Source organism: Bos mutus, chromosome 19, assembly GCF_027580195.1.
Source record: "Bos mutus isolate GX-2022 chromosome 19, NWIPB_WYAK_1.1, whole genome shotgun sequence".
NCBI classification, from domain to species: Eukaryota; Metazoa; Chordata; class Mammalia; order Artiodactyla; family Bovidae; genus Bos; species Bos mutus.
This window is the reverse complement of record NC_091635.1, coordinates 44,040,868-44,053,110: the sequence shown is the minus strand read 5'-3', so window position 1 is coordinate 44,053,110 and position 12,243 is coordinate 44,040,868. Positions and strand designations below refer to the sequence as shown.

The window sequence follows — 12,243 nt, the reverse complement described above, 5'->3', positions numbered from 1 at the left end:
AAAATTCTTTTTCATTCTTATAGTCAAATACTCTTTACACTCAAATATTACTGTATTGTTAGCCTATCAGTTGAGAAGATAAAGCCAATCATTTGGAAAAGATACTCTTTTCCATTTTTGAAGTAAATAATGTTCACAATCCCTCCATTCACTCTGTCTATATCTGCTAGAGGTCAAAAGAAGCTAGAGGGGCACTTCCCTGGTCATCCAGTGGTTAAGACTCCACTCTCCCAATGCAGGGGGCCTGGGTTCAATCCCAGGTCAGGGAACTAGATCCCACAGGGTGCAACTAAGCGTTCACATGCCACAGCTAAAGGCTGGAGGAAAACTGATACTGGTGTATACTGAGCACATTACATGTCTTCTAGTCCAACTTTGGTTTAGCCCACAGTAAATGATACTACAAGCAAGTGATACGTTTTTCTAGATATGAAAGATGGATACAAAGTTAAAAACAAATGGCTGATGCCCACCTTTCAGAAGCCTGACAGCAGCCTGGTATTTATCCCAGAGCTTGCCCTTTGCTCCTCTCTAAGTACCCCAATTCAGCCTTTACATGCACTAGTGATTATCACACGGACTCAGAGCAGAATCTTCTTTACACACCAGTATATGTGCACATATCCATGACTGTGTCCTATTCTTTTTCTATACCCTCACCTTCAGACATCTTATATTTCTTGTGTATCATAGGTGTTTGAAAAAACAGAGGAAATTTTGAGCTTTGAAAAAAATTACCATAGATATCACTATCATGTCATAGAAATCAGACATTTTAACATCACAAGGGAAGAGGTATAATCTTAAAATAAAAAATATCTTAGTATCACTAAAAGTGGTATAACCAGTTGTTATGCATCTCTTGCTATGACACCACAGGAAGCGCAGCCCCGTCTGTGAATGTATACCAGCACCAAAACGGAAATGAATCTAATCAAGCCCACAGATCTAACTGCCAGTTTATAAGAAATACAAGGAAGAGGAATGTGTTAATTGATACCATGTAGATATAGTCAGCCAAATCCAGAATGTGAGACATTTTATGACCAATGTCCCATGTTCTTCAACAAATAACATGAAGAGAAAGAGTGAGGGAGTTATTAAGAGAGATGAAAAGACACTTAAACATTAATCTAAGGTGTGGACTTTGTTTGAATCCTGATTTGAATGAACCATTTGAAACAACAGAAAACTGAAATCAGACTATGTATCAGATCAAATTAAGGTATGTGGTTAACTTTGTTAGTCTGGTTATGATATTGCAATTATGCTTTTAAAAAGTCCTTATCAGTTAGAGCTAAAGTATATATATATACATGAGTAAAATTATGTGATGGTCATGAGATTTGTTTTAAAACATAAAACCCAACAAATATTTGAAAGGCACATATATAAGTAGGAAGAGATAAAATATGGCAAAATATTGATTATTAAAATTCTTTTCTTAAATTTTCATTTCTTAAAGGCTATGATTTGAAGAAAATAATTCACTTACTTGGTGACCTGCCGATATTGTAGCTATTAAAAAAGCAGGGTTTCTGTGAGTTGACACCTTGCTTGTCTACTTGATGAGACTGAGTAGCTTCCTTCAGCTGAGACAGAATTTGTCTACCACTGCGCTGAGAAGAGGCATTCACTTCAAATATCTAGAAGAAGAATACATGAAAAGGGGCAGAATGGTTTATATTTCTTTTCATTTCATTACATTAGTATCCACCCACTAGAGCTGTTACTAACCTTAAATCCAAGTTCCTGGGCACAAGCATATACCGCAGCAGTCTTCCCCACTCCTGTTGGCCCTGTTATAAGAACAGTATTGCAAAGGCGATTTTCTTCTTCGTCATCTGAACTGCCTTTGAAGTCTCTGCTATCCAACGAATCTGAAAAATCATTCAAACGCACATAAAACAATTGATGGGCAGCAGCTCTATCTCACCAAACCCGGTGACCAAACCCCACAACTTCCTGCTGATAAATGTTGGCAATTCAATGTACAAAAATGAGAAAACCAAACATATCAAATAAGAAGCCTCACAAAAGTGTTTAGCTAATCTAATTCTAAAAATGTTCAGTGAAATGCAAAAAAAACCTCAAAATACCTTCCTGTTTCTCGTCTCTTTTTCCCTTCAAATTCTGTCCTTCTTCCAATTCAGCTCTTCTTTTCCAGTCTTTCAACCAACTATCAAAAGAAAATGTATGTTAATAAAAATAAGTCACAGAATGTAGTTTTTAGACAATATGTTAAAATGGTTGTTGGGGGAAGGTACGGTATATTGTTACATTTTAAGAATTCCATGATGCTTTTGAATCAACTATATAGTAAAATAATTTTATACTGGCATGAATATTTTAAAATGAAGTAATTTTGCCTAAATACTCAAGACTATATGTGCAAGGATATTCACTACAACACTGTTTAAATTAGTCTCCAAAAGGAAAAACTTAAAAAAGTGCATCGGTAGGGAAAAAGATACTTTATGGTATGGTCACATAAGAAACCAGTACAGAGAAACTCAGAAATGGAACAGACGATGACTTGAAAGATGTCTAATCACCATGCTATGAGTAGGAAGATTAAATCCTCATCTGGAGCTAGACCGCATGAGTTTAAATTGAGCTCCACCACTTTTTAGATGTGTGACCTCATACAAGTAACTCAACCTCTCTAGGACTCATTCTTCTTGAGGAACAGTATTTACCCTCATAGGATCATTCTAAGGATCAAATGAGCTAAGAACTATCAAGTACTTAGAACAACGCCAATCTTAACGTGTTTATTATGATGGCTCCCAATTCCTTGTATGAAGTCCTTTGGGCAAGGTGAGTTTTAGAATTCAAGATTTCTCAGATATTAGAAATATCATTTGGAACATATACTACATATCACATAATATCTTTAGTGGGTCTGTGGCAGTACATCTATAATCACTGGATATTTCTGGTTGGGACCGATAAAGACTATAAAGAACTTTTGTCATTGTTTAGTTGCTAAAGTTGTGTCCAGCTCTTTTCGACTCCATGGACAGCAGCCCTCTAGGCTCCTTTGTTCATGGAAAAGGCAGAAATCATGGGATTGCCCAGGCAAGAATACTAGAGTGGTTTGCCTTTTCCTTCTCCAGGGGATCTTCCCGACCCAGGGATCAAACCCGCATCTCCTGCACTGCAGGCAGATTCTTTACCTCTAAGCCACCAGGGAAGGTCATAATAAATATTTTGTATATAATAAAGTTAATAAACTTTCAATTTCCAGAACTCTTTGGAGGTAGGAATTGAAGACAAGGATTATGACCTAAGTTAGTAGTAATATGATCCTATCTGTTAGGAAGAGCAAATATATGCATTAATTTTTTTCTGGAAGGTTTTATAAGACATCATTAATAGTAAGGAATAGAAACAGGAGAAAAGAGGTACATTTACTTTTCACTTTGGATTTTTAATTTTTAAGATTTTACCTTGTGATGTATAACTTTATAATTTCTAGCGTTGTGTTAGTCATTCACTCGTGTCTGACCCTTTTCGATCCCGTGGACAGTAGCCTGTCAGGCTCCTCTGTCCATGGATTCTCCAGGGAAGCATACTGGAGTGGGTAGCCACTCCCTTCTCCAGGGGATCTTCCTGACCCAGGGATCGAACCCGAGTCTCCTCCATTGTAGGCAGATTCTTTACCACTTGAGCCACCAGAGAAGCCCATAATTTCTAGATTTCAGTATAAATAAATAGTAAAACTAGATTCATAAACTATTTCTCAATTCCTTTATAAATTTTACCAACCTATGTAACTTTTTTATAGCTAGTTCATTGCCTATGAGTTCACTGGAGTTCTGAGGTTGATACTTTTCCGTCCAAAGCATGTCTTCAATTCCAGAATCTAGAGAAAAAAATATGTATTGAAGTATTTTGTTCCTTGACATAAACATATATTCTTATACATTTACATTATTGTTTCATGTAACAATAAGTATTTGTAGAAATGTTTATATTTATAAACTGCCAAAAAAGGCAATTTTAAAAACCTAACATTACATTGAAAATTCTTCTCATCAAAACTGTTCCCCTTAAAAGCTAACCACCATAACGTCTTATGACTATAAGATTTAAAGTAAGTAAGGTCGCTCAGTCGTGCAGGACTCTTTGTGACCCCGTGGACTGTAGCCCACCAGGCTTCTCTGTCCATGGGATTCTCCAGGCAAGAATACTGGAGTGGGTTGCCATTTCCTTCTCCAGGGGATCTTCCCAACCCAGGGATCGAACCCAAGTCTCCTGCTTTGCAGGCAGACACTTTAACCTCTGAGCCACCAGGGAGGAAGATTTAAAAGTATACATTAAAAATGTTACTCAAAAAAAAAAAAAGTAAAAAAAAAAAAAGTTACTCAAAGCACTCAGTTCAGTTCACGACGCTGAGTCGTGTCCAACTCTTTGCCACCCCATGAACCACAGCAGAACGGGCCTCCCTGTCCATCACCAACTCCCGGAGTCCACCCAAACCCATGTCCATTGAGTCGGTAATGCCATCCAACCATCTCATCCTCTGTCGTCCCCTTCTCCTCTTGCCCTCAATCCTTCCCAGGGATTTTCCAATGAGTCAGCTCTTCGCATCAGATGGCCAAAGTATTGGAGCTTCAGCTTTAACATCAGTCCTTTCAATGAACACCCAGGACAGATCTCCTTTAGAATGGACTGGTTGGATCTCCTTGCAGTCCAAGGGACTCTCAAGAGTCTTCTCCAACACCACAGTTCAAAAAGCATCAATTCTTTGGCACTCAGCTTTCTTTATAGTCCAACTCTCACATCCATACATGACCACTGGAAAAACCATAGCCTTGACTAGACGGACTTTTGTTGGCAAAGTAATATCTCTGCTTTTCAATATGCTGTCTAGGTTGGTCATAACTTCCCTTCCAAGGAGTAAGCGTCTTTTAATTTCACGGCTGCAATCACCATCTGCAGTGATTCTGGAGCCCAGAAAAACAAAGTCAGCCACTGTTTTCCACATGTATTTGCCATGAAGTGATGGGACCGGATGCCATGATCTTTGTTTTCTGAATGTTGAGCTTTAAGCCAACTTTTTCACTCTCCACTTTCACTTTCATCAAGAGGCTCTTTAGTTCTTCTTCACTTTCTGTCATAAGGGTGGTGTCATCTGCATATCTGAGGTTATTGATATTTCTCCCGGCAATCTTGATTCCAGCTTGTGCTTCTTCCAGCCCAGCGTTTCTCATGATGTACTCTGCATAGAAGTTAAATAAGCAGGATGACAATATACAGCCTTGATGTACTCCTTTTCCTATTTGGAACCAGTCTGTTGTTCCATGTCCAGTTCTAACTGTTGCTTCCTGACCTGCATACAGGTTTCTCAAGAGGCAGGTCAGGTGGTCTGGTATTCCCATCTCTTTCAGAATTTTCCACAGTTTCTTGTGATCCACACAGTCAAAGGCTTTGGCAGGGTCAATAAAACAGAAATAGATGTTTTTCTGGAACTCTCTTGCTTTTTCAATGATTCAGTGGATGTTGGCAATTTGATCTCTGGTTCCTCTGCCTTTTCTAAAACCAGCATGAACAACTGGAAGTTCACAGTTCATGTATTGCTAAAGCCTGGCTTGGAGAACTTTAAGCATTACTTAACTAGCGTGTGAGATGAGTAAAACTGTGCAGTAGTTTGAGCATTCTTTGGCATTGCCTTTCTTTAAGAAATGCAAATTATGAAAAATAATTTGTACTATAAGAAATCATCTAAAGGACAAATGTAGCATCCTTTTCACAAAGCCTCTTCTTAACCACTAAAAAGATACATTAGAACCTTCTATAAGGTCGGCCTGAGTAAATGGAGAGAGGCTACACTCCTGACAGAGAATACAACGTTGGGAAGATACCAGTTCCCTTCAAGTTAACCTACATACTAATGCAAAATCAAAATGCCCATGGAATTTGTCAGGTAAAGGAATCTGCAGTTCATTTAGTGGAGCAATGGATGAAAATAGTTTAAAAAGAATTATAGATGGATAGATCTAGGATTGTCATACTGAGTGAAGTCAGTCAGACACAGAAAGAAAAATATTATGTGATATTGCTTATATGCGGAATCTAAAAAAAGGGAACAAATGAACATTTTTACAAAACAGAAGCAGAATCACAGATGGAGGGAGGGATAAACTGGGAGATTGGGATTGACATATACACACTACTATATATAAAACAGATAACTAGTAAGAGTCGGCTATATAGCACAGCACTACTCAATACTCTGTAATGGCCCATATGGGAAAAGAAGCTAAAAGAAAGAACGCATATATGTATATGTATAACTGATTCACTTTGCTGCATACCTGAAACTAACACAACGTTGTACATCAAGTATACTTCAATTAAAAAAAAAGACAGACTTGCTGTACAGATGATCAAAACATACTCTACATGAATAAATTAATCAGTTCAATAGAATACTCCAGATACGCTAGATAACCAAATGGGACTATGTCAGAAAAATCAGTGGAACAGGTGTAAAATAATAGGTAGAGTGTGATCCCAAGTTTTTAAAAAGGCATACGTATTTAAGGAAGCACAGAAAAATCAATGGCCAAACAGAAATCTGTTAAATGTGGCTTATCTGTAAGACCCTAATCAGTGAGGCTTCCTCGTCTTATTTTGTTTGAATGGTGCAATGAGCATACATTAAAAAAGAGGGGCAAAATGAGAAAAACAAGCAAACAAAAAACGTCTAGGACCAGAAGGAGAAAAGAATCTAATTTACCTGGAATGGAGGACACTTCTGATGAAGACTCTTTGTCATCATCTACTATCAGAATATCAGGATCTTCTACTGTTGTTTCCACTTTACACCTTGTACTCAAAGCTGTTTGTTTCTTCCTGGATGTTTTAGGAAACAAACCTTTGGAAGAATCTAGCTTTATCCCACTGGAGTTGTTTCTTTTGTCAAGTTCTTCTGGTTTCCCATTTATCTTTCTTGGACTTTCTAAATATTCATTTGGTTTCCTTCTTTTGGATTTATGATTTTCCGTTTCCACTCGTTTCCTTTTGGTTTCTTTTCGGCTAACAATGGGCTCAAGTTGTGGACTTTCTATTTGGGAAATTATAGAAATGCACGTGCTTACCAATCAACAGAAAACTAATTTTATTACCCAATAATCTTAATACCACTTCAAAATATCCAATAGCCTTATTACTATGAAATGAAAAGCCAAGAATCAAATATTGCATGCTGAAAGTTAGTTGCTATCTTGTTATTTAGACTGCCTTTTGTACAGGCTATAAAAACTACCTAATCTAAGACTTTCCTTAAATAAAATATTAGTATTTTAACATAATTAAAGCTGTTTTGGGGTTGGCCACTCTGTAAGCCAGCAGAGGCCAACAATGCATCACATAAGATGCTTTACTTTAGTTGAACAAACCTCACTGTCAACCACAAGAAAAGTTCTCTCAGTGCTGAGCACTTCCAAGAGTTAATAGCTAACCTCAGCATTTTCAAAACTGTAATGTTAATGGAAATGACAGTAATTATCACTAACCTTGTTTACAATGACACTCAGAAAGTACCTGGTGCTCAGTTCGCTTTTTTAGAAGCAAAGAGAAGTATTTCCTCAAAGGAAATCTGGGATTTGACCACCTAATTTCCTCCAACAAAAGATTTCTTACTTCTTCAGTCAAATCTTTCCTTTTCCCCATAAACTGCAATAAAAAACCAAATGTTCAATTAAACTCACATTCTAATAATATTAATCAGAATACTACCAATTATTTTCTGTTTATAAGTCTACGTCAGGGTAGGATTAACCTTAGTCACTAAATACAACCCTTGACGGCAAAGCTGCATTTGCATAGCTTTAGAAGGACTTAGTTCATATTTTTATTGTTCTTTTTTAAACGAATTGTATTTTATACATTTATTAGAGTATAATTTTGACTGACAAAGTACCTAAATGTGCTATACAATCTAATATTCTTTTGAAACTGGCTATCATTAACTCTTAAAATGTTTTTAAAGTTCTCAGAATTTAAAAGGATTTGTATTTCAATTGGGATTTATTTTTTAAAATTGGACTCTAGGAAGAGATGATCTTTAGGCTCCAATAGTAGACACGTAAAATTTTTTCCCTCTGAAAAATGTGAAGGAAACATCCTATAAGTTGACTGCTCTCATACTTACCCCAACAGTGGAATTATTACTTTTCGAATTTGAATTCAATGTTGAAAATTCACCAAGAGCCATAACACATTTTGAGAGATCTATTACTTTAGTATTTAGTTCTTTAAGTTTAGTTAAGAGAGGACAAGTGGGTGGTTTCAAATGCCACAAATGGCACCCTAAAGAAAAACAGAAAAATAATGTTAATTACCTTCATTCTTCATATTCTTATCCATTTACCAAATGCCAAGTCAACAAACACAAAAAGACTCAACAACTACACAGTTAACACAAAAGTATCAAAATTCAAAGGAGTACACAGAAACAAAATCCTCACCTGTAACAAATACAATTAATAAAAATTACCTAGTCTTCCCTCCCAATTGTTAAAAATAAGCAAATATTAGCACATTTCTCATTTTTTTAAATCAACCTTGCTACTCAGGTTAAAAATTTCAGGGGCAATTAGCATCCTGAAATCCAGATTCTGTTCCTAGGTGACCATGGGCATGATCCTAAGGAAAAGTATAACTAATTTCTATAGTTGAACATACTATTAGAAAATGCTTTATAAAACTGAGCTGGTGAAGCTAACAAGAAAGGTTTCATCCACTGAATGGCCATAGCAGAACTGAGAGAAAAGGGAAAGTAGAATATTTTAGAAAGGCTGGCTGGGAACTTCTCCATACAACAGAGAAAAGACAGGCTAAATAAAACTCAAAAACCGTGAAGGTCAGAAACATAAAAGAAAAAGAAACGAGAACAGAACATAGTGAACATTTCATGAGTAGAGGGATTACACCAAACCAAACTACAAAGCCAGCTGAGAAGAACATAACTGTTTTTGCCCTGACAAAGAGCACTAGGTAGGAACAACAATAGGGGGCTTCCTGGGTGGCTCAGACAGTAAAGAGTCTGCCTGCAATGCAGGAGACCCCGGTGATCCCTGGGCTGGGAAGATCTGCAGAAGGAATGGCTACCCATTCCAGTATTCTTGCCTCTGAATTCCATGGACAGAGTCCACGGGATCACAAACAGTCAGACACGACTGAAGTGACTAACACTTTTCAGGAACAACAACAAAGCAAAGATAGAAGGCTTTGTATATCATCAGTACTTATAAAAACTAAATAGGTAAAGTAAGACTGTGGTTACCAGAACACTTGAATCCACAGAGAATTAGACCAAGATCAAGTTAACACCATCCTACGGCTTGTGTAAACATCTTGCTCTAGAGTGCGGTACATGTGAAGGTAGAGAGAGCTAGAACAGTGGAGCACGGCTCCCTGTTACCACTCCAGATGGTTCACAAGATACTTGTGTGGTACCAAACAGCACAAGCTGTTATAGCAAGGAGGCAGACAGATTTCTCTTAAACAGTGAGCTGCAGACTGGACAGACAGGGATGGAGTTCCTCTAAGAAACTCTTACAAGATGATCTGTGCACAGACAGGCTCAGGTTTCAAGAACACAGCGCCTCTCTGGACAGCATTCACTTCAGCTCTACACACGTGCCTGCCCTCCCCTGGCATCAGGGCTAAGGGCTTCGGCTTTCCTGCCCCACCCCCTTTCTCAGCCCAAGGCTGCAGCAGAGAGGATGCGGTAGTGCTGGTTTAGTTGCTCAGTCATGTCCGACTCTTCGTGACTCCATGGACTGTAGCCCACCAGGCTCCTCTGTTGATGGGATTTCCCAGGAAGAGAGAGGATAAAAAGCTACTTTAAATTCACATAAGAATTATACCTGAACCTTTGTCTCACCTAAAACCAACTTACATAGTTTCATATTGCTGCTTTTAACGTTTAAAAATATCTCATAATAATAAACTCACCATGGTCTTTTTGCTGAACATGAACGACTCTCTGGAAACTGGAGCTCACTGCATTGTACACATCTAACACAGCAGCTTTCTTTGCAATTTGTCGTTTCAACAAATCTGGCAAACCGCTCATGAGGAAGTCACGCTTTGCTTTAAACTGCACATCACAATCCTGAGACTTTTCAGATGCATCTTGGCTTTTAAGAAAATAATGTGAGAAAAGGACAGCTAAGATTATAAACACTTAAAAATACACTATAAGATAAATATTTCTTAATTTTATGTGAAAAAAATTTAATCAGCTCCCTGAGATGTTAACTGGTCAAATTCTTTTTCTGCTTATCGTAAAAAGGAAAGTCTAGTCAATGTTAAAACATTAAGTAATAAGTATATACAGAAAAAAAATGTATTGAAGAACATCCACCAAAATGTTAACAGAGGCTATCTTCGAATGGTAGGTGAGTTTTTTTTTCCTGTCTTTTGTCTTCCTTTTTTTTTTAACATACATTTATAGTATAATCAGATAAAATCAGTGCCACATTTCTAGAAATTAATAGAAGAACTTTTAAGTTTCCAACAGTAGGAACCATAGGGCCCTCATTATTGATGTCTCAGTTTCACCTGGCTTATCACGTATTGCTAACCCTAAGACTCCTGACTCACGCAGGACGGTGGAGACAGGCTAGAGGAGGATGGGGGATGGGAAGGCCGAGGGGAGAGAGTGATGTTGACGTACCATGGCAGGCTCCTACATGAATGTTTGTAACAGTTCAAACTATTTACTTAATAGGGGTGCATATGAATATATGCATATTATACCTGAATAAAGTTGACTTAAAAAATATGCGTATATGTTGTGTACCAAGCAAGTGCACTGAGGCACAAAATAACATATAGCGTTTATGTGATGTTCGGAAACAGACGAAAAATAACCAATGGCAACAGAAATAACTAACTAATGGTAACAGCAACCAGAATAGTGACAACCTTTTGTTCTGGTGGTGGTAGGGATACAGAAAAAGAAAAAGTAAACCAATCGGGAGTAAAAGAAAGATGTAATATCCAGCTATAACATACTTGTCAAAACTGTGTGCTTAAAATATGTGCATTTAACAATAGGCAATTATTCCTCAATAAAACTGAAACAGGAAAAAAAAGAAAAAATAACCTGAACTCATGTCCCTAAACCTGGTCTTCTTCCATTGTGCAACCCACTGGCCCAGATCAGAACTTAGGTGTCATCTTTCCATCTTCAACTCTTAATTAATCATAATTAATTAGAACCCAGGTCTCCAGCATTGCAGGTGGATTCTTTACCAGCTGAGCCACCAGGGACGCCCAAGAATACTGGAGTGGGTAGCCGATCCCTTCTCTAGCGGATATTCCCGATCCAGGAATCAAACCAGCGTTTCCTGCATCGCAGGCAGAGTCTTTACCAACTGAGTTATCAGGGAAGCCCAATTAATCATAAAGGGTTCTTAAATTTATCTCCTAGGGAATTCCCTGGTGGTCCAGTGGGTAGGACTTCACGCTTTCACTACCAAGGGCACAGGTTCAATTCCTGGTGGGGGAACTAAAACCCCACAAGCCACATGGTATGGCAGAAAATAAACAAATAAATGTAACTCCTAAAATCTTTCGTACATCCTCTCCAATACTTGAGTCCACACTTTCATTATCTCTCACCAGGACTCCTATATCTACTCTAATCCTTCCTCCATCCCATTCTCTGTACAACAGCCAAATTAATCCAGCAGTCAGATTAAACTTTCAAAATTCAAATGCTTGTTTCCATTCATGTTTAAAACCCTCTGACTGCTTCTCATTGCTCTTAGCATAGTGACAAAATCCATTCATGTGTCCTAAAGGTCCTACCCACATGGGCTGGTACCACCTCTCCAGCATAATCTCACACTCTGCTCACTGTGCTCAAGTCACAGGGACATTCCTTCAACTTCCTGTATTTACCATGCTCCTTGCAGTCACAGGGACTCTAGATGGTCCCTCTGGATGGACCACTGCTCCTCCCCAATGAGCTCCTGCTCATCCTTCAGTTCAGGCATCATTTCCTCAGTGAATCCTTTCTTAACCAGACCAAATCTACTTAATAGAACTTTGTACCTCTCCTTAGCACAACTCCAATTCTTCACTTGTTGGCTCAATTAATGCTTAATCAGACTGTCTTTCCTCTAAAGTGTAAGCCTCAAGAAGACAGTGTGTGTGTGCTAAGTCGCTCTGTTGTGTCCTAATCTTTGCAACCCTATGGACTGTAGCCTTCCAGGT

At 38.0% G+C, this 12,243-nt stretch overlaps 1 protein-coding gene across 2 annotated transcripts in view; it reads right to left on the bottom strand.

Moving 5' to 3' along the window:
- ATAD5 (ATPase family AAA domain containing 5) overlaps positions 1–12,243 on the bottom strand; it is a 35,442-nt gene that overhangs the window by 10,972 nt on the left and 12,227 nt on the right. For both annotated transcript variants that reach the window (XM_070390411.1, XM_070390412.1), the window contains exons 7-14: positions 9,973–10,157; positions 8,165–8,322; positions 7,527–7,686; positions 6,749–7,075; positions 3,772–3,868; positions 2,100–2,179; positions 1,738–1,880; positions 1,496–1,646 (exon numbers count right to left, since the gene is read on the bottom strand). In XM_070390411.1, the coding sequence (XP_070246512.1) occupies positions 1,496–1,646; positions 1,738–1,880; positions 2,100–2,179; positions 3,772–3,868; positions 6,749–7,075; positions 7,527–7,686; positions 8,165–8,322; positions 9,973–10,157 (1,301 nt within the window). The remainder of the gene's footprint in view (positions 1–1,495; positions 1,647–1,737; positions 1,881–2,099; positions 2,180–3,771; positions 3,869–6,748; positions 7,076–7,526; positions 7,687–8,164; positions 8,323–9,972; positions 10,158–12,243) is intronic.